The 22,186-nt window shown below is 41.2% G+C and overlaps 1 protein-coding gene across 1 annotated transcript in view; it reads left to right on the forward strand.

Annotated features, from left to right (window-relative positions):
* Positions 1 to 22,186, forward strand: part of JMJD1C (jumonji domain containing 1C) — a 200,601-nt gene that overhangs the window by 167,739 nt on the left and 10,676 nt on the right. The window contains exons 11-21 of the mRNA XM_056850359.1: positions 1,183 to 1,384; positions 7,338 to 7,552; positions 9,300 to 9,452; positions 9,764 to 9,853; positions 11,877 to 12,004; positions 12,222 to 12,435; positions 15,980 to 16,194; positions 18,918 to 19,196; positions 20,250 to 20,418; positions 21,272 to 21,362; positions 21,457 to 21,587. Of these exons, the coding sequence (XP_056706337.1) occupies positions 1,183 to 1,384; positions 7,338 to 7,552; positions 9,300 to 9,452; positions 9,764 to 9,853; positions 11,877 to 12,004; positions 12,222 to 12,435; positions 15,980 to 16,194; positions 18,918 to 19,196; positions 20,250 to 20,418; positions 21,272 to 21,362; positions 21,457 to 21,587 (1,887 nt within the window). The remainder of the gene's footprint in view (positions 1 to 1,182; positions 1,385 to 7,337; positions 7,553 to 9,299; positions 9,453 to 9,763; positions 9,854 to 11,876; positions 12,005 to 12,221; positions 12,436 to 15,979; positions 16,195 to 18,917; positions 19,197 to 20,249; positions 20,419 to 21,271; positions 21,363 to 21,456; positions 21,588 to 22,186) is intronic.

A 22,186-nucleotide genomic window follows, 5' to 3' on the forward strand; every position in this document is an offset into this window, starting at 1 on the left:
CAAGGTCACCCAGCAGGCTTCTTGTGGAGGAGTGGGGAATCAAACCCAGTTCTCCAGATTAGAGTCAGTCACTCTTAACCACTATACCATGCTGGATGTTTATTTTTTAAGTACAAGAAATTTTTTGTGTATAACTTTTATACTTATGAAGCCAATATATCATTGAGAATATTAACCATGTAGTAGTATATAGGCACTACTAGTAGTCCTGGAAAGGATGGGTTTGGGATTGTATATAGAATATTGTTGCATACAGGCAGGGACCAGGCTGAGGTGCTTGGCCTCTGACTCCACTCCCAGCAATGGAGGGTACTGGGGGGGAGCAGAGCCTGTCGCGGTTTACTCTTCCCAGTAGTGTGGGTGGACTGAGTGCGTAACCAAGGCAGCACTCTAAACAAGGAACAGGTTCCATCACCAGTACGAGTTCCTTTGCGTCAGGGTCTAGTCTTGGTCCTCCCAGGTTCTGCAGGGATGCCGGAAGGGCAGGAGCTGGTAGCTGGCACCTAAGGAAGACAATACTGTGCGCAGAGATCTCAGCACAAGCAGCAGAGCTTGTAGTAATTAGCAAAGTTGTTTCCACACTGACTGACTGGCCAGCCCGAGATTTATTGCTGTTCCTCCTCACTCCCTTCCTGGGCTAGCTGTTCTGCATCACTCGCTGGTGTTGGTTCTTGTAAACACTGAGCCGAACCTTTGATCTTTGCCGGCTAACTGGGCTGGGCGGGTCTGGAGGTGATAACCTTCTCTGTTCATCTGCTCCTTCCCAATATGCACCACCTTCTTCTGCATCTGTCATCTTTGCTGGTTCAGACCTATGGTCCAGTCGCCCTGGTAAGACTTCCACCGGTGCATCACCCTGCTCTGCCACCCCTTCCTCCTCTTCTTCCAAGGAGAGTTCAGGCTGACTCACGACAAATATTCACTTTTTTAAGTTCCTTGATCAACAGTGGGAAAATATGCTGGATCATGATCATGGGGCAAACTGATTGCAGTAAAATACAGGGAGAAAATTTAAGAACTGGGTATCTCTCCCCCAAATTTGCAATCATCATTTTGTTGGAACACTTAAGTTATAGTTAAGTTGTTGATTCCCACCACACTCTTGGGTGTTTTTTTAAGCTCTAAATATTGTATATTGATAACATGCTTGTTGCCCTTGCTAAAAAGCTGTCATTTTTGCAGCTGGCATACCTCGTTCAGTATTAAAAGACTGGCGTAAAGTAAAGAAGCTGAAGCAAACTGGAGAATCCTTTTTGCAAGATGACTCTTGCTATGAAATAGGGCCCAATTTGCAAAAATGCAGAGAATGTAGACTGGTAAGAAGTAAGAAAGGTGAAGAATCTGCCCACTCTCCAGTGTTTTGTAGATTTTACTACTTTCGTCGGTAAGTGAAAAAATCTTTAAATACTAAATCTTATTCCTTCTCTGTTTAGCAACCCCATTATGTTTTATAGTGGTTCAGGTGGTGTTAGAAGTATAGCAATGCATACAACTTTTGAAATCTAGGATGGTTGCTTTTGTGAGGAGAGGTGATTTAGGTAAAGCTGTTGTGTTCTCTTGTTGAATTATTACAGAAGCCTATCAAGATTCTGTCTTGGAGGGAAATCTATGTAAGAGCCTCAAAAAAACTGCCTCACCTCTCCCCACAGGAATTGTGTATGGGAGTAGGAATAGCTTCTCTTTTTAAGGGATGTGTGTGTAAAACAAGAGTTATGACAGGCTGCCATTTCACCAGTCCCCAGAAAAAATATATGTGCTTAGCAAATAATACTCCCGTGAAAACATTGAGGCCTGAGATAGGAGATACTACTCTTTTTGATGTCTCAAAGGTACTCCATGACTGTCATTGAACATGGATATGCTATAGCTGAATAAGACTGAAGGGGTGAGAGGAGTATAGCAACAGTTTGAGATAATGGTGGTCAGGTTACACTATAAATGAGTACCCCAGTTAATGAGACATAGAGGAGGGAAAAGTGGGTTTAGTTTACTTGTGTCACTTCAGTTGTTTTAAACCTTTAATAGTGGTTCTTCTTAGGCATGCCTTAATATGGACGTAGTCATAGAGTAATCTTTTCTGGTGAACTTTAGTAGTATTTTTCAGCTTTGAGAATCTTGTCCTGATCCTCTGAAACTATTAGGCAAAGCACCCTAGAAGTACGTTCTCATTTATATTGCAGTTTTGTAGCACCTGATTTATTATCTTTTGCATAAAATTCGTTTATGCATTGGAGCTTGACTTGAACATTGTTCTTCTGTATGTATCTAGTACAGAGAGAGGTGTTTGAGCATTGCTCAAAAAATAGAAAGTAACTGTGTGTTGATGTAAGCAAATGACATTAATTAGAAATCTTTCCTTAATGTTACTATAGCTTCTGGATTTATATTATATCCTTTAGCTTGTATGAACATTTGGCAGTTGCTCATGTGCCTAATTTTCAGCTTCTGGGAAAACCAATATCAATTTTCTGATTTGTAAGAGACTTCTCACTGTTTAGTAGTGTTTGGGTATTAAAACCATGTTAAGCTTATGTTGTATGCCTAGGGATGATATGGGAGCGAGGGTAAAATGAGTTGATCTTGTGACATTATGCAATATTTATTTATGGTGGCACATTTTTTAAAAATCCTCCCCTTTTTCTAAGTAGCCCATTGTAGTATACACCCTCTTCTCCATGTTATCCTCACAAAAACCCTGCAAGGTAGTTTAAGCTGAGAAAAAGAATTACTGGCCCAAGGTCACCAGTAAGTTTCATAGCATGTGGGGGTTTGAACCCGGGTCTCCCACTGGCAAATAAAGAGAGGTTGACTTAAAAAAATTATAGTCCCAACTAGAGTGCAGTTTAATAGAGCAGGACCTTGAAATAATTGTGTTAGGTAACACCAGCAACGGGCATGATGCTTCTGTTATTTATTTGAAACATTCCTACTTACTTCTCCATATGTGTTGCGGCTTACAATAATGATTCTTAAAGCAATACAGAAGAAGACAAATGTATAAAAACAGCAGGAATTAGAAGAAAGCAATGAAACAATTTAAAACAGCAACAGATAAAAATGTAGAAAGCCCTTGAAATCCTAAAACAGCCGGGGTGTAGACTTTCCTATTTCCCGGGAGTGGGGGCTGAGCCAGAGGCATTGCTATGACATCATAGGGAGGTGCCAGTGACATCACATGGAGGGGTCTCCGTTGCCACTATCTGTGGAGGGAGGGCTATGGGGGATTTAGGGAGGGGCTCCTCAGAAATTTAGGGGGGCTTAAACAAATGATCTTCAGACAGTTGAAATTCAACTTTAACATTTAATTAACAATGCAAACTGTTTATTTACATTTTTAAAATTACAGTAAAATCAAATATTCTCCTAATCCCCTATTACCCCTTCTGCTGCTCCCACAAGCATCCTCTCCTGCCATATCACACCTATCCTTCCCAATTTCCCTTCACCTCCCCACCCCAATAGTTGGCATGTGTTATGATTACTGCAGAAGCAAGAAGAAGCTCTGTTTGATGGAACTGTAGATTTCATTTTTTAAGAGCTCTGTCCTCGCTCCTCAGAAGATTCCATGCTGGCCATAATTAGACAAGGAATAGAGAATAAAACTGCTGCTATCGTACTGCTCTTGTACAAATCCATGGTGAGACCACACTTGGAATACTGTGTAGAGTTCTCGTCAACCACACCTAAAAAGGGATATTGCAGAGCTTGAGAAGGTGCAGAAAAGAGCAACCAAAATGATCAGAGTACTAGAGCAACTGCCCTATGAGGAGCAATTAAAACGTTTAGGGCTGTTTAGCTTGGAAAGAAGGCGGTTAAGAGGAGACATGATAGAGGCCTGGCTTTTGCTTCACATTAGAAGCTCTCTTCTCTGAAGAGGGAAGAGTCACAATCCAGCTTTGCTTGTAGGTTGTTAATAATACATTGAACTGGTTTGTGAACTGTATGTGACTACCAGAGGTAAGAACATAAGAAAGGCCGTGCAGGATCAGACCAAGGTCCATCAAGTCTAGCAGTCTGTTTACACAGTGGCCAACCAGGTGTTTCTAGGAAGACTACAAACAAGACAACTGCAGTAGCATTATCCTGCATATGTTCCAAACCACCTAATATAATAGGCATGCTCCTCTGATCCTGGAGAGAACAGGGATGCATCATGACCAGTATCCATTTTTACTAATAGCCATGAATAATCTTCTCCTCCATGACTATGTCCACGCCCCTCTTAAAGATTTCCAAGTTGGCAGCCATCACCACATCCTGGGGCAGGGAATTCCACAATTTAACTGTTTTGTGTGAAGAAATACGTCCTTTTATCTGTTTTGAATGGCTCACCCTCCAACTTCAGCAAATGACCCCGCTTTCTAGTATTATGAGAGAGGGAGAAAAGCTTCTCCCTGTCCACTCTATCCATACTATGTATAATTGTATAGACCTCTATCATGTCTCCCCTTAACCGCCTTCTTTCCAAGCTAAACAGCCCTAAACGTTTTAAATTCTCCTCATAGGGCAGTTGCTCTAGCCCCCTGATCATTTTGGTTGCTCTTTTCTGCACCTTCTCAAACTCTGCAATATCCTTTTTTAGGTGTGGTGAAGAGAACTGTACACGGTATTCCAAGTGTGGTCTCATCATGGATTTGTACAAGGGCAGTATATCAGCAGTTTTATCCTCTATTCCTTACCTAATTATGGCCAGCATGGAATTTGCCTTTTTCACAGCAGCCGCACACTGGGTTAACACCTTCATCAAGCTATCCGCTACCACCCCAAGATCCCTTTCTTGGTCAGTTGCTGTCAGCACAGATCCCATCACTGTATATGTGAAGTTGGGATTTTTTGCCACAATAAGTGTCACTTTACACTTGCTCACATTGAATCTCATTTGCCATTTTCATGCCCATTCCTCCAGTTTGAAGAGATTCTTTTGGAGCTCTTCACAGTCCAATTTTGTTTAAACCACCCTAAATAATTTGGTGTCATCTGCAAACTTGGCCACTTCGCTGTTCACCCTCAACTCCAGGTCATTGATGAACAGGTAGAAAAGATGTTCAATTGTCATTTTCTTTGGGTTTGTCTTGTAGCAAGCTTTGCCTGGGTATCATTCTGGCCTTTCCGATCATCTTTTTTTAACCATATCAGCAGGATATTGTAGTTGCAAAAATGCTCGCTGTAGCTCCTTCAAGTGAGTATCTCTGTCTGAGGGGTTGCAGCAGATGTGACTATAGTGTAGGGCTTGGCTATAGACAATGGACTGTTTGATATGGTTGGGGTGGTACCTGGAGGCATGTAGATATGCTTGCTGATCTTAATCATTCTTAATAAACAAATACATTCTTAATAAACAAATACATACTAGCAAACAGGAACAAAGCCCCCAAAATCATGGAAATTGTAATATGATACAACAAGAAGGTAGAACAGGACTGTGCTTCAGCTGCTACTGTAACTGAGCCCCTCATGTGGGCACTGGTTGCCCGGGGGGGCTCAGCCCCCCCTGGCCAAGTTTGGGGGGCTCGAGCCCCTCAGCCCCCCCATAGTTTACACCTATGAAAACAGCCCATATAAAGCCAAGAAAAGCTTATTAATAGAACTGTGGAATAACAACAGGGTAATTTAATAGACTAGATAATATAATTCCACAGGGGAAGAAGATCTAAAAGACCCAGGAGAATAACAATATCTTTGTCCAGAATCAAAAAGCTTGTAAATTCGGTACCAGGCAAGGTAGGGGGTTCAGAGCTCGAGCACCAGTACAGAAATGGTTCTGTCTTTGGTGCTCACCTACCTGGCCTGTGAAATTGGGAACACACAGATGAGGTCTTCTGATAAAGATCTTATTTGGTGGGCAGGCTCATATGGGATGATGAGTTGGTCCTTCAAGTACCCTGGTCCCTGCCCAGGAAGACATGTATGAGAAACCAACAAACAACTGGTATGGTGCTTTTAAAACTATTCTCTGCAATTTATACCTGCCAACTGGCTTGCCACCCCTTTTGGTGCTGTGGTCAAAAACTGCCCCATGTAGAGCACATTGCAGTAGCCAACAACAGATAGCGGTAGCACAGATAATTGTGGCCAAATTATGCCTTTCAATGAAAAGCCACTGTGAAACACCTTCTGTTTAAAAGTACTATGTGCTACAGGGAAGATCTAAGGCTCCATCTATAGCCCCAAATCAAAAAGTACCCCCCACCTTAAAGGGGGGGAATGCAGCCCTATCCAGAACAAGTAGATTCTTGAATCATGAGTTGACTTTGTTATCAACTAATACTACATCAAGAATGAGTCCCGTGGCACAGAGTAGTAAGCTGCAGTACTGCAGTCCAAGCTCTGCTCACGACCCGAGTTCAATCCCGACGGAAGTCAGTTTCAGGTATCCAGCTCAAAGTTGACTCAGCCTTCCATCCTTCCAAGGTCAGTAAAATGAGTACCCAGCTTGCTGGGGGTAAAGTGTAGATGACTGGGGAAGGCAATGGCAAACCACCCCGTAAACATAGTCTGCCTAGTAAACGTTGGGATGTGGCTTCACCATGGGTCAGGAATGACCCGGTGCCTGCACAGGGGACTACCTTTACCTAATACCACATCAAACCTTTATGGAATGACTTGTCAGTTTACTGGCCTTCATTCTATTACCACTTCCAGACAACAGTTCATATCCATTATTTCACCTGACTTAATTGCAAAGGAAAAGTAGAACTGGATTGTATATATGGAATTCCTATACTGTATTCCAAAAACTTCAGAGGCCCTCAGCCAGTATCATGTAGATGTTAAACATCCTAGGGGACAAAATAGAACCCTCTGAAACCCCATATTTTAGATCCTATGGGGTTGAACAGTATCACTTTATGGAATAGAATTACCAGTGTGTGTGATAACTGCTTTAGCTAACTCGCCCAGAGGGGTACCAAGTTTTGATGTTACCAAAACCTGCTGAGATGTCCAGGAGAATCAACAGTTGCACTCTCCTTATCTCTCTCCTGACAAAAGTTGTTAGCCAGGGCAACCAAGATGGGTCTGGAACCAGGTTCACGTGTTTTACTAAGTAACATAAGCAGAAGATTCCCTATCCTGAGGAGACTACAATCTGTATTTCAACCAGTGAAAGGTTGCAGGTTTCTTGATTACTGCCTGGTACATTCCCCTTCGCTTTCTAGCACTCTGCCATGAAACTGGTTCAGGAGAAGACAGAGAGATGCATGTGCTCTTATGGCCCCTTTCAGAGCATCAAACAGATTAGCTATAGTAATGCTTGACTTTCAGATAATATTTAGATTGTAATTAGGCTGCTAGTATTGTGATATTTATCTAAATCATTTGTGTATTTTGTTTTGCAGGCTTTCTTTCAGTAAGAACGGAGTGGTTAGGATTGATGGCTTTTCTTCTCCTGATCAGTATGATGACGAAGCAATAAGCTTATGGACCCATGAAAATTATGATGATGATGAAGTGGACATAGAAATGTGTAAATATATTTTAGAACACATAGGTGACAAATTTTGTCAGTTAGTGACATCTGAGAAAACAGCCATGACCTGGGTGAAAAAGGATGGTAAGGCTCTTCAGCTTTTCTACTATAACTGAATTCAAACATTTGCTTTAATAGTTGGCTCCCTTTTAATATGGCTCAAATGTCATGTTCTTCCTTGGGAATCCTCATATTGCACCGAAATGTTGTTTAATTTTACTGTTGAGAACCACAAGTAAATTTAAAAATGTAATGAGATAAACTGCCCAAGATATATTAGAGCAATCACAGTAGTTTGGATTCTCTTCAAAACTTGCTCGTTTGTAGCATTGGTTTGGGAAAATAATTTTGAGAAAGTCTATTTAACACTGATAACTGTTCCTTGGTAATATTAAGGTGAACATTTTAAGTTAGTTCCACGTGGTTGAATTTTTGTGATTGAGGTAAACATACCTTCTAAAACAACATTGTCAAAACGACAGTGCAAGAGGACAGTAAGAAAAAATAACGTAACTTTTGATTAGGGCTCCAGTATTAAAACAATCCTATTCTATTCACAAATTATAAAGTGTTTTGTCCAATGTGTGTTGTTCTTTTGTTGTCCTTTTGAAGTTCTGAGCACTCTGTGCGCCATCTTACATCTTTGATTGCCAATCAGCAAGAGAGGAAGCTATATCATACTAGCAGCGCTAGAAAGTGTATGACAAGTCTTATATGTGGACAGGAGTCATCTTCCTTGGCTGTTAACAGCGCATTCCTGAGAGGAATGCGTGCGCCAGGCTTAGGAGGTGCGAAAAATCAGTGCAACGGGAGATACGCCACCTGAAAGACGTATCTTGGCCGAAAAAAAGGGGGTGTTCCCGAGCCGAAACGGCTCAGGAAGCCACCTAATGGCGGCCCCACCCCCTGGCCAGCGCTGTAACGCCCCGGGAACGCCTCTCGGGATGCCGTTATGCCCTGGGAATGCCTCCCGGGTCGCCACTGTGGCCTCTGCCATCGGTTGGACGCCGGCGGCAGGCTCCACCGACTTCTGGGTCCAGCGCTGCCGCGGCAGCGGCCAGAGACCGGTGTCCGGCTCTGCATGCCAACACTGGGGCCACAAACACCAGCGTGCACCTCTCGGATGCCGACACTGTGGGCCCTTGCACTGGCGTGGGACGTCGCTGGCCTCCAAAGGCCTTTGGGCGTGGCTGCTGGCAGAAGTCAGAAGTGCGCGGTAAATTTAGTAAGAAAATAATGCCACTTATGTGTCTATCTGACCTTGTGAAAACCTCTGCCTAAATATCCTGAACCAAGGGACATACCTACACATAGATCTAAGTTTCCCACATTCATAATTTCTCCAAGTTGTTCCAGTTGTTATAAATATTTTATGGTTGCTCTGGGGCAAGATACCAAAAAGTGAGTCTTTTATTAAAAAAAAAGAGCGAGAGAGAGAGATTATAAAATAAATCTTCAGGAGTAAAGCACAACTTTGTTTTTAGAAGCAACAGCTCAGATTCCTGCCTTCTATTTTCCCATTAAGTTGGAAGCAAGGATAGCATTCTATTTAAATATATAGTTTGTTTTTGATATGGTAGTTATACATTGTAAGTCCTAGAAATAATAGCCTTTATAACCACAAAGGCTGGTAATAGAATTTTAGACAGAGTTGCCTAGATACTTGACAATTTAAAAAATACTTATGGTAGTTGTCAGATTTTTCCCCCTAATTGCCTGAAAGGAAACAATGACTGGTCTGTTTGGCTGAAATTTTATTTCTGTGCTACAGCTTTACAGATGTTTGCCTTTAAATTTCAGTACTTGGTCTTCTGTTTACTCTGTATTTCAGCCAAAATAGCTTGGAAGAGAGCAGTCAGAGGAGTCCGTGAAATGTGTGATGCATGTGAAGCCACTCTGTTTAACATTCACTGGGTCTGCCAAAAATGTGGATTTGTGGTCTGCTTAGATTGCTACAAGGCAAAGGAAAAGAAGAGTTCTAGAGGTCAGTGTACCCTTCTAAGAACAGCAGCTTAGAATTGCTCATTTTAAATTTGAGCTTGTTTTTTGTTCAGCTAAACACTGTATGCAAAGTAGAATTTATATGTAAAGTATCTTCATCTTTGTCCCCGAAAGCAAATTTCACTCTCTTTATTATTTTCTTTGACATGAAAATGGAGTGTAATATGCTTTGGCAAATGCAACAGCCCTAGAAGTGTGGCTGTAGGCTGTGCATCTTGAAAGCTGATTTAAAGTGCCAATATATATTGGAGTTTATAAAACTATAACTAATGTGATCTATTAATATCTTTACAGATAAAGAACTGTATGCTTGGATGAAATGCGTGAAAGGACAGCCTCATGACCATAAACATTTAATGCCCACCCAGATTATTCCTGGATCTGGTAAGATCACAACGGACTTTGAAGATGAAATGTATTTACTTTTTAAAATATATGTAGAACTCGTTATAGAGATGTCATTGATAATGATGTCTACCTTGCTATTACAAACTTGGAACAAGCTGAAGATATTTATGTCCCCTCTCCTAAACAATGTGCTTGAGTTGAAGGGCAAGATACATAGTCTTCAGACTACTAGAAAGTCTTTATGTGTAAGGATATTTATTCTTTGGAGAGAAGGCAGCATGGTATAATCTGATCTTGTCAGATCTCGGAAGCTAAGCAGAGTCAGTACTTGGAAGGGAGACCACCAAGGAAGACTCTGCAGAGGAAGGCAATGGCAAACCACCTCTGCTTAATCACATGCCTTGAAAGCCCCTTGCTGGGGTCACCATAAGTCAGCTGCGACTTGATGGCACTTTACACTCGCATTTATTCTTCAGGAAACCAGATCCTAACTGCAATCAATATGATAAGGCTGAAATGATAAACTTAGGTTGGGACATAGTCAAAGTTAAAAGTTTTAAAGTAAAGGCTGAAACAAGATTAGAATTGTTTACAGTACTGCAAACCACAGCATAAAAATAAGCCCTAACCATACTGAGCAGAGTATGAAACTGAAAAAAACCACCTCTGGTTTAAATACCTTTGTAATTATCACTATATTTAATAGTAATGTGATGCCAAGCCAATCATGTAAGCAGCAAAATTGGGCCACCCACAGAAGAAGTAGAGGTTGCTTTGTTCTTAGGGGATTCCCCAGATATACAGAAAAAATATGACACTATAAATTATCCAAAAGAGGAAAAAATGCAAAATCCATTCTGATGAGGATTGAATATATTCCAGGAATACAGAATGTTAAGGGCTGATGGGTCATTTAAAAGCCGGGGGGTGGGCGTGGGTTAGGCTGCTCAAGGTCCTGAGATCATATAGAATTCTTGAGGAAGAGATTTTGGTAGGATGCATGATGTGGGATTTCCAAATTGTTCTCCCCACAAAATGTAAAATTTCTAGAATTTTTGAAACCATAGGGAGGGGGAGAATTGTATTCATTTTTTCCAGATAGAATGGAAATTTGGGGGGCAATGGAAATATATGCAGATACGCAAACACACCTTTGCACATGTATCTTAATTTTTGTCATTTGAGAGGTAGATAAAATAAAAATTGAAGTAGAAAAATTCTGAAGTAAACAAAAGTGTATTATTTAGACAGAAACAATCTCACAGTCACAATTGGTAGGAACCAGCATATTTGGATATCAAGTTAAATGCGATAATATTGAAACACTGAATTTTTATATGAAATATTATCATTTAATACAGTGCATATTGTTGCCAAAATTCATCACATTTAAACATTCTTGAAAATATGTTATGTCTACAGTATATATAAAAATTAACTGATGTTGTTGTCATACATAAACATTTTCATACGACAATTTTGAGGGAAACCTTGTCTTATAAAGCATTTCACTCTGTACAAAAGAGATAATATTTCATAGGCGTTTTTTGTTTCAGTGCTGCCCAAAATTCTCCAGTGTTTCCACTGATCAAATTATAAAATCCCTCAGACTTTTTCATGATACACATTTTTATTTGGAAAAAACTGAGGCAGGGCAGACCCTGTATATAAAAATTATATGTAATAATTGAACTGAAAGTGCGATCCAAGCCTTTGCATTGAATTGAAACACAGCTCATTTTAAGATTTTATCCTATATTTCATTGCATGTGAGGAAGTGAGCTCTGACTCATGAAAGCTCATGCTGGAATAAATGTTAGAAGGTGCCCCTGGACGTCTGTTTGCTACCATGGACTTGTTGGCCACCCCTCTGGAATCCCATGTAGTAGACGAGTGTCAGCAAATTATAGTTTACTAAGAGGCCAGTCTCAAGAGTTCTCACTTCATTTTCTATAGCATATGAGAGGAGGTGTAACTTCAGGTTGTCACCTTCAGGACTGTACAGAGTAGTTGTGCTGTACATAGCAGAGCTATTATTTTCTTTATCCATATCTTTTAGTTCTAATGGAACTTCTCGAAGCAATGCATACTCTTAGAGAAAAACATGAGATTAAATCCCATTGGCAATGTGCCAGCAAACAGAATTTACAAGTTGGCAAGTTCCCTTCTATGAATGGGGTGTCTCAGGTAAGGCCAGTTTTATTCAAATATACTTTTGTTAATATTTGTATTATCTTATGGGGCACAATCTGGTGCACTTTTGAATATTCTTATACACTTGATTTACAGTGGCATGTAAGTGTGCTTAATGGTGGATAATTGAAACATAGAGTACAGGGGCTATTAAAATAACCATTGTTTCAATGTGTATGGACTGATTAATTTGAACTGTTGTGCCCTGCAGGTTTTACAGAATGTCCTTAATCACAGTAATAAAATTTCCCTGTGCATCCCTGAGTCACAGCAGCAGAAAACATCTCAAAAATCTGAGACCAATGGTAATACAAGCCCAGGGAGTGATGTAAGCACAGACAGCAAATTAACTCCACCTGAATCTCAGTCACCACTGCACTGGTTGGCAGATCTAGCGGAACAAAAGGCCAGAGAAGAAAAGAAAGGTAGATAATGACCTGTTTGTGAACACACACCCCTTACAAAGGTTACTTTTTATACGTAATGGGAAATGTCAGTGAATTTTGGGAAGCCTTTCTTCTATTGCTAAACCTAAAGAATTGCCAAGCGCCTGTTTATTACCTAGTTTATAGTTAACATCAAATAATATTTTATCACTAAGCACATTTCATGTTATAAAAATTAGGCATCTTTGTATGGCAAAGACAGGAATGAAGAGGAGATGGGAGGGAGCAGACAATTCTCCTAAGATAAAAAGAAAGCTAAGATAAAAATTAAGGGCTCAAGATTTCCTGTGGAAGAGGACAGTGCTGCTGGGCTTTTCCCTCTTTCCCCATGATAGATTGGCCTTTCAACAGGAGAGGTGAAAACCAGAGCATGTGTCTGTGTAGCTAAAGCTACCCCAAAGGTCATTGTGGATGTCAGCATGAAAAGGACTTGCTGTTGCATAGAGCACAAGGAGGAATAGTCCATGAATATTGAAAGAGGAAGGCAGGAGTAACTAGTGATACATCTGAGACCAGGGTTTATTAGTAAAGAGCACAATTTTATTCATTTATATCCTGCCTTTCCTCCCCAGCAGGGACCCAAAGTGGCTTACATTGTTTTTCTCCCTTCCATTTTATTATCACAACAACCTTTCGAGTTAGATTAAGCTGAGTGTGTGTGACTGGCCCAAGGTCACCTAGCAAGCTTCCATGGCAGAATGGGGACTCAAACCTGGGTCTCCCAGATCCTGGTATGACACTCTAACTACTAAAACATGCTGGCTGATCCCCAGCTTGATGCTTCTTCTGGCACCAAACTGGTGGGGAGTACAGGAGATAGAAGCAGCCTACCAAAGGGAATGCTCTAACCCCAGCTTCAGAGGGGGTTGGGGAGCAGTTAGGAATCGCTACTGGGAAGAGTGGGTTTCCCTCAATCAAAACTACTTCCTCCCTAGCTTCTGACCAAGGCTGGGCCTAGTTTGCCCTAGGGCTGTTTGTCTGAGCCGGGAAACCTGACCAGCTTATAGTAATGGTCACTAAAGTGGAATTTTTTGGTTTCCCATTTCTCTATAGCTCATCTCTTAAAGGGGCTACAGTACATTGGTAATACTAATGCAGTGCTAGTTCAGAACAAAGTCAGGATTCTAAATAAGTGTGTTATTGTCGGCCCAGAGTTCTGGGGTGGGGGAGTGAAATAGCAAGCTGGTGGACAAAAATTACTGGTGGGTGTGAACCTCTGTATTATCCTCTGTCCAAATCTATCACTGGAAAGTAACCACATCAGAGAATCAAGTTGCATCATGCATGTCTCTTTTTTCCCCTTCATTTCTCTAGTCTGAGCTCAGAGCCTTCTGTGTTGTGGTCTGTAAGCAGGAAATAGAGACTGTAACCAGAAAACATTAAAATATGGAAGAATGCCTAGAACAGGGGTTTCAAACTCAATTGTTAACCAGATATGACATAAATGTCACTTGGTCGGGCCAGACTATGCCTTGCCAGCCCACATTTAGATTGGGAGGTGGCTGGCTTGCGGGCCAGATAAGAGCTCTCAAGGAATCGAATCTGGCCCATGGGCCTTATGTTTGACACCCTTGGCCTAGAGTTGGCCTAGAGTTATAGAGAGGGCTGTAGTATACAGGAAGAGTGGTCAAAGTTGATGGAATTCCTTACTTATTTGGGCTACAATCCAGCAAGGGGATAGGTGCATTTATGCCTAGTGAAATGACTCTATGCTCTGTGTGTTCGCCCTCTAGGTTGGCAACTGTGTGAGACAGGATGCTGGACTAGATGGCAGTAACACGAGGCAGATACACAAATACTCCTTATGAGGAGAGAAACTGCTCCTGCCCTAAAAAACAACCAGTTTCGGTACCCACATCCTTCTGCACTGTGAACTACACACCTGGACAAGAGAGAAATATATAGAACCCCTCTTAAAAGCCAGTCGAGCCCAAACAGATGCGGGGCTTGTATGCTTTTTACTAAATGACTGCAATTCCCATGTAACCTGGTCGGTAGCCAAATTCCTTGTAGTTTCTCTTAGTACACTGCATAAAATGGGCCCGTGACCAGCATGTTTTAACTGATGATGCGAAATGACGCAGATATCCTAGATACTGCGGCCCCTTGTCTGCTTGGCAAATTTTATCAGTATCGGTCTGTTTATGCCAGTAAAGGTGTTGATTGATTGGTTGGTTGATTGATAGATGGACCACTGGTCTGATCCAGCAGGGCTCTTCTGATACTCTTATGAATGGTTTTAAGACTAACTCTGGCTAATGATCATGAAATTCATTATCCTTCAAGATGACTGTAAATTCCTTTAATGTTTTGAAATTAAACCAGTAATTTTTTGGCAAGCTTTTTGAAGAGCAATTCATTTATTTATAGTTTTGAACATTGGCTAGTCTGTCTTGATGTTTATTATTTTTTCTGGTAAACTATGAAAATAAAGAAGAAACAAGCAGGGAATGTGCAAAAGGTTTCATTACCTCTCCCATCTGGTCTCTCTTGTCACATTATCCCTGCCTCTTTCCCTCCCATCCACTTGCCTTTTTCTGTACACCTGCATTAGTGAACAGCACTTGGTGACTCTTAAGACTTCCTGGTAAACCCCAGAATTCTCTGTATTTTCCACACCCTTGCCAAATCACATCCCTTGACAGTGTGTGTTGGTACCCTTTTCTGGTGGCATTAAATTGTCAGATGTTATTTCTTGCATATTGATAGAAGAACCACTTGTGGAAAGCACATGTTATGTGTTAGTGTCCAGCCTCTCTTAGCTACGGCACCTTTCATTTGTGACAAGTACACTCAGCTCCATGTGTGAGAGGTTGGGGATGCCTTTTACATGGTTACATAGTGTTGACTCCTTTTTTAAAGGATCTAATTCATCCTCTGTTGTTTGTTCAAGTGAATAAAGCAGTAGTGCTACTCCAAGCAGTAGTGCTTGGAGACCAAGTCCTATGAGGAAAGGTTGAAGGAGCTGGGTATGTTTAACTTGAAGAGGAGAAGACTGAGGGGTGATATGATAACCATCTTCAAGTACTTGAAGGGCTGTCATATAGAGGATGGTGCCAAGTTGTTTTCTGTTGCCCCAGAAGGTCAGACCAGAATGAACGGGTTGAAATTAAATAAAAAGAGTTTCCAGCTAGACATTAGGAAGAATTTTCTAACAGTTAAAGTGGTTCCTCAGTGAAACATGCTTCCTCAGGAGGTGTAAAGTGCTCCTTCCCTGGAGGTTTTTAAGCAGAGGCTAGATGGCCATCTGTCAGCAATGCTGATTCTATGACCTTAGGCAGATCATGAGAGGGAGGGCATCTTGGCCATCTTCTGGGCATGGAGTAGGGGTCACTGGGAGTGTGGGGGGGGGAGGTAGTTGTGAATTTCCTGCATTGTGCAGGGGGTTGGACTAGATGACCCTGGTGGTCCCTTCCAACTCTATGGTTGTATGTATATTGCCACCATTATCAAATGCAGGCTGTCAGTATTGTTCTTGTTCTTGTGTCAGGCTTAATGCAAGATCAAATTTGTTTTATTTTAGAAAACAAAGACTGTCCTCCTGGGAAACATACCAAGGAAGAACAGGACCAAGACAGTTCAGAATCTCTCAACTGCAAGATGTCAACTCCTTTGTCTCAGAATAATGAGCAGGGGTCAACATTACGAGACTTGCTGACCACAACAGCTGGCAAACTACGTCTTGGTTCTACAGATGCTGGCATTGCTTTTGCTCCAGTTTATTCTACAGGAACTGCAGTAAGTATGTTACCAGCTGCTGGATACACTTGAATACAAAGGGTCTAATAACACCATAGCTTAGAAAAAATGTATATAAAGGGCTGCACTGAGATGAAATGAACAAACCTCCTTACCTCACACTGAGACTAGATACTTCCTGGTTGGGAACAAATTGCAGTTAGTCATGACATCCAAATCAGATACTTTAACAAATACTAACTCTTTGTTTCAAGGATATCTGGTTTAATAATTCTGGTTTAGAATCTTTGTAAGCATGAAACAAGACTACGTATTGTTAATGCTCCTGGTTCAGACATCATGATAAATTGCAGTTTTTTTGCAAACGCTAAAGTCATCAGTCCAGTAAACTGAAATGGGATGGGGTATGGAGCTCATGAGCGTAAGAACTTCTTAGCTGTCGTTTGTGTGGTCATCTGAATGCAGCCAAGATGTCAGCATTCAGTTTGTTGTTGGCCAGAATCCAAAGAACACTTTAGGGTATGCTCACTGGAATTAAAATTAAAATAAAATAACTGTAGACCCAATATTTTGGTCATATTATGAGAAGGCAAGAGTCACTAGAAAAGACAGTCATGCTAGGAAAAGTTGAGGGCAGCAGGAAAAGAGGAAGACCCAACAAGAGATGGATTGAGACTATAAAGGAAGCCACAGCCCTCAGTTTGCAAGACCTGAGCAAGGCTGTCAAAGATAGGACATTTTGGAGGACGTTGATTCATAGGGTCGCCATGAGTCGGAAGCGACTTGACGGCACTTAACACACACACACAGACCCCCTCCTCTCCATGCCATATCTCAAACTGTTTTGGAAACACTCCTCCATTTCAGAAGAAGTTTTCCATGTAGCACAGAAAGCTGGGCTTTGAGACACTAGTCCAGATTCCCTTAGGCATGCAGAGTTAGTTCTTCAGATTTATGACAAAATATGTAAAACAGAGAACCATATGAATTTCCCTGAAAGAATCAATTGGCTTCATTATAATCTAAATTTGTTAACAAATTTTTCAGAAGCAGTGGCTGCATATCAGTAACACACATTACTTGATCAACTCAGTTCATTCATTGCAATCCCATTATCTTCTACTTCAAGTATAAAAATAAGTGGGATTACACCACTTTCAGTGCTCAGTGAATCGTTGTTTAACAACTGTAACATCTTATTTTTATTTATAGTTCCTTTCTCACTGGGACTCTAGGTGGATTATGCGTATGATAGAGCTATTCAGTCAGTCAATAACCCAATTAAAATATGGTAACGTTTGAGTCTTAACAGCAAAGATTCCTAGTAAAACAACGTAATGCATTGGGTCTGAGATTGAAGAACTGGAAGAAAAACACAGTATCTCTAATAGAGATCACCTCCTGAGCTGGTCTGTTACATCACAGCTCTGCTCCTCTCCAAGAATGCCCTCCTGAACAATTCTATTTTGCATGTGAAATGATAGAAGTGTGATAGCCTCAGACAGACCGTTCCATAATGTGGGGAGCCATCACAGATCATGCAGTTGCAAGTTTTGCCTTTTTGTAGTGTGGCACCTTCCTAAGGCTTTGCCCTGATGAGCCAAGTAGGGCTGTCGATTTGATTCCACCCGAACCGCGGCGGTTTTGTGGTTCGGATGGAACCGAACCGCAAAATGACGGAAACCGCGGTCCCGAACTCAACAAGTTTGGGGGACCGCGGAAGAAATTCGGCAGGTTCGGGATCCGCCAAACCTGCCTTTCCCCACCTTTAAGGAGCTCTCTGGAAGGCAAGCTTGCTCAACCCGGGGGGGACAGGATCGCCTTCCTTTCCCCCCCCCCCCAATCTCCCGGGCGATCCTGGCACGGGATCTGTTCCCCCCCCCCCGCGTGCCTTCACAGGGCTTCCCTGAAGGCACGCAGGGGGCCCTTTAAACAGATTTGTGCCTCCCAAACGGGAGGCACAGATCTGTTCCACCTTCCCCCCGCGCGCCTTCAGGGGGCTTCCCTGAAGGCGCGCGGGGGCCCCTTTAAACAGATCTGCACCTTCGAGCTGGAAGGTGCAGATCTGTTTAAAGAGCCCCCTGCACGCCTTCATGGAAGCCCCGTGAAGGCCCGCGGGGGGGCCGAATTTTCCCCGGAACTCCGGATCTCGCCTGAATTTCGGGGATCCGAAGCGGGGGAGTTTGGACTTCAGCACGGCCCAAATTTAAAAGGGCTGAATTTTGCTGAAGCCGAACTATACCGAATTTTTTTTCAACAGCCCTAGAGCCAAGTTGTCACAGCAGAACAGCAGAAGAGGCAGTCCTGCAGGAATATGGGTCCAATGCCATGAAGAGCTTTGTAGGTGATAGTTAAACCCATGAAATGAACCTGGTACCTGATTGGTACCAGGGTCATCTAGTGGAGTGTCTGCAGAGTGGGAGTGATCTGCAGAGTCCACTTAGCACCCAGTAGTAGCCAAGCTGCAGTGTTCTGTACCAACTGTAGTTTCTGAGTTATCTTTTAAGAGCAGACTCATGTAGAGTGCATTACAGTAGTCTAGCCTCGAGGTAACCATAGCATGGATCCATATGGCCTGGTCAGTTTTTACTGGCTTATGCTGTATTAATAATAAATCTGAATCTGGTCTGGTCACTATTATAGTTATTTTGGATGCACTCTTTATCATTGTTAGCATAATAACTTTTTGTACAAGCTTGGTAATGACGTTTCCAATAGAAAAACTGAACATTACTGAAGTCCTCATTTTATTTTTCCAATAGAATAGCAAAGGTGGAAGGACTATGCCAAACATTCTTGATGACATAATTGCTTCAGTTGTAGAAAACAAGATTCCACCAAACAGAACACCAAAGATAAATATAAAATCTGAAGGGAAGGTTGAGCCAAAGGATGACAAAAAGTTCATTACAGATGACTGCAGTATATTATACAGTGAGATTCCACATTCATGGATCTGCGACAAACATGTTTTGTGGCTTCGAGACCATAAAAACTGTAACAACTGGAAACTATTTAGAGACTATTGGAAACAAGGGAAGGTATGTATTAAAGTGCACTTTAGCTTCTTAAAAAAGGCTAACAAAGGACTACATGGTTATGTCTTAGCTGTTAAATAGCCTATATGAAAGTTATGAAGAGAAATGGGAAAGGATTACCTTGGCCTGTATTGACAATTGTGGCCAACCACTGCATTCTCATACTGATCTTGATCAGCAAAGAAGCTAAAATCAAAACATAGTAAAAGTGGAGAGCCATCTCAGAGTTTGATGAAAAGTCTAAGTATGAACCAATTTTAATGATCACTTTTAGAATAATGATTTATTATGTTGGTACCTCTTTTATAGACACTTACATGCAACTATTAACCTAATAACTGCTTTTGCATTCCCATTTAGAAAGCTGAATGTAAAGACTGCTTAATACTTCTTATTCATCCTATGTTTGCACTCTATACTAAATCAGTTGCTTTTCTATATGGGAGCTAATTATGTAGTTCCTGTTAAAAGTCAGTAAAATGTGTTCTTCCTTCCAATGTGCTCTTGCAGATGCAGAAAGCACTTGCAATCACACAAGGTTTGTCCTTGTTTCCTGCCATTTTCTACTCAAGCTACACCCCCCACATACATGTTTTCTGAGGGTCTTGTGATCTTCAGGAGAAGCTTCTTGGGTATAGGGAACTCCAAACAATAGATGGATCCAAATGGATCTGTTCTGCCCCCTCGGATGAATTTGAATTTTTAAAGAAATATATAAAGGAAAAACATGCTGCAGGTCTTTAAATTGAGTTTATGCTCTTGGCAATCCAATTTGCAAATCAGCTGCAATTAAATGAGATCATAAAATAATGAGAAAGCTTGTGAACTGAGACAAGTTGCAGAAGTTAATTTAGGTTGTGAATGTTTAGTGAAATTTTTCACAGATACAAATGAAGATGTAGATGACTAGAATGCTGTTTAGCATTTGTGGATGTAAAATATTGGAAACTATTGTAAAGACAAAATGTCAGAAGTAATTTCAAGGCTGATTTCTTCTACGTCCGTTTGTTTTTACAATATCCTTTCTTATTGTCACTTTTCTGTTTTGCTTTGCAGCCTGTATTAGTGTCTGGTGTGCACAAGAAATTGAATGCCAGTTTGTGGAAGGCAGACTTAATTAGTTCAGATTTTGGTGATCTCAAAGTTGATATCTTGAATTGCAAAGACAGCATTACTTCAAGTGGCAGTGTCAAGGAATTCTGGGATGGTTTTGAAGAAGTTTCAAGTACGTATTTTGCATATTTTCTTCAGTTTCAAATAAATGAACTACACGTACTGTCTAGCAGAATATCGCTGAGATGTGTAGACCCTTGATATTTCATTCATTTGCCAGGGTTGACCCAACAAAAGTTTATTTTGGACAGTGTGCTGGTAATTGCCATTTTTAATAGGTTTTCCTGATGTTTATTGGAAAATTGGAAAATAACTTGCAGCATTATTAGGCCAAAATTCTTATTGATTTCAGTTACAGAATGAAATATATTCTTAACCCTCTGCCACAGGAATCAATGGGAATTTTTGACTGGATCATATCATAATTAATACAGTAATAAAATAGGCCTCCAAATTTTTTAATTTTGTATTGTTTCATGTATCTGATCCACTTACCTTAAATTAACCCTTCCCCCTACTCCACCCACAGCACTACCACTGTGAAATACGGTCTAGTGGGGTTCAGGGGACTCCAGAAGTACCGCTGACCATAATATGAGGGACAGCAGTGGGAGGGAGGGATTAGTGAAAATCAGCCCCCCGGTAGCAGAAAACAGTCCTTAGATACAACATAATATTGAGAGATAAGCAAGCGTTCAAATGTGAGTATTCTATCTTGTCACTTTAAATAGGAAAGTGAACTACAATGTGATATGCATTGATAAAGCAATTTTAAAATACAAGATATTAATGTTATAAATTGCTGCTCACTGTCCTTGGTCATTACCATGGCAATCTCTGTTGTTTACAGATTTAAAAAACAATATTTTCTCTATGTTGTTGTTAAAGTAGAAGACAAGCCTGTGTTATTCTTGCATCTAGTGGTAATAATGGCTTAGTACATTCATTGACTTGTATGTTTGCAGAACGGCAAAAAATAAAAAATGGGGAATCAGTTGTACTGAAGTTGAAAGACTTGCCTTCTGGTGATGACTTCAAGACCATGATGCCTGCAAGGTATTCATGTTTATTGAGAGCCTGGCCTCAGTTACTCTTTTTTGTTCTTCCTCAAATATTATTCACATTGTGACTTTTACCTTTATTTCCTCAGATATGAAGATGTATTAAAAAGTCTGCCCCTGCCAGAGTATTGTAATCCAGAAGGAAAATATAATTTGGCTTCATACTTGCCAGCTTTTTTTGTACGCCCAGATCTAGGACCCAGATTGTGCAGTGCATATGGTGAGTAAATCTCCATTAATAATTGTGTCAGACCAGGGGGACTAGCTCCTTCTTAAACAAAACAACCCCCTCCCTTTAGCCAAAGACAGCCATTGCCAAAGACACAAAGATTATAATAAGCATTAATGAATGATGAAAGATGGGAAGGTTCAAAAGGGGGGACGGACGAGGAAATACAGGTTCCCAGAGAAAGCAGAAGAGTAAGCTGGAGCATGAGAGGTGGCTGTGACAATGTAATGCTGTTTCATAGCAGGGAGCTGCAAACAGTGATTAGCCTGGTTACATGAGACTCAGATGAGAGGAGGGAAGTACACATATCCTGATAAGTTTTTTCTGATATTTTTTCTGACATTAAAAGTATATTAACGGTGCCAAGCAAGCAACTGGACCTGGGCAATACCTGTAAAATACTTTGTATCAGCTCAGCTCTTTTTTAAATCTACAGTACATCTTCGTGGCTTCTGTGCAGTCCCACATGGGATCTGTGCATGATCAAGCCTGCCGCAGAGATTTTTATGTAGAAAGCTTCTAGAAGGGACAACTCCCCCTCCCTCTCACCCAGTTTTCCGCCCAGCAACAGCTCTTCCCAACGAAACGGT

This window comes from Euleptes europaea, chromosome 5 (assembly GCF_029931775.1).
Source record: "Euleptes europaea isolate rEulEur1 chromosome 5, rEulEur1.hap1, whole genome shotgun sequence".
NCBI lineage: Eukaryota > Metazoa > Chordata > Lepidosauria > Squamata > Sphaerodactylidae > Euleptes > Euleptes europaea.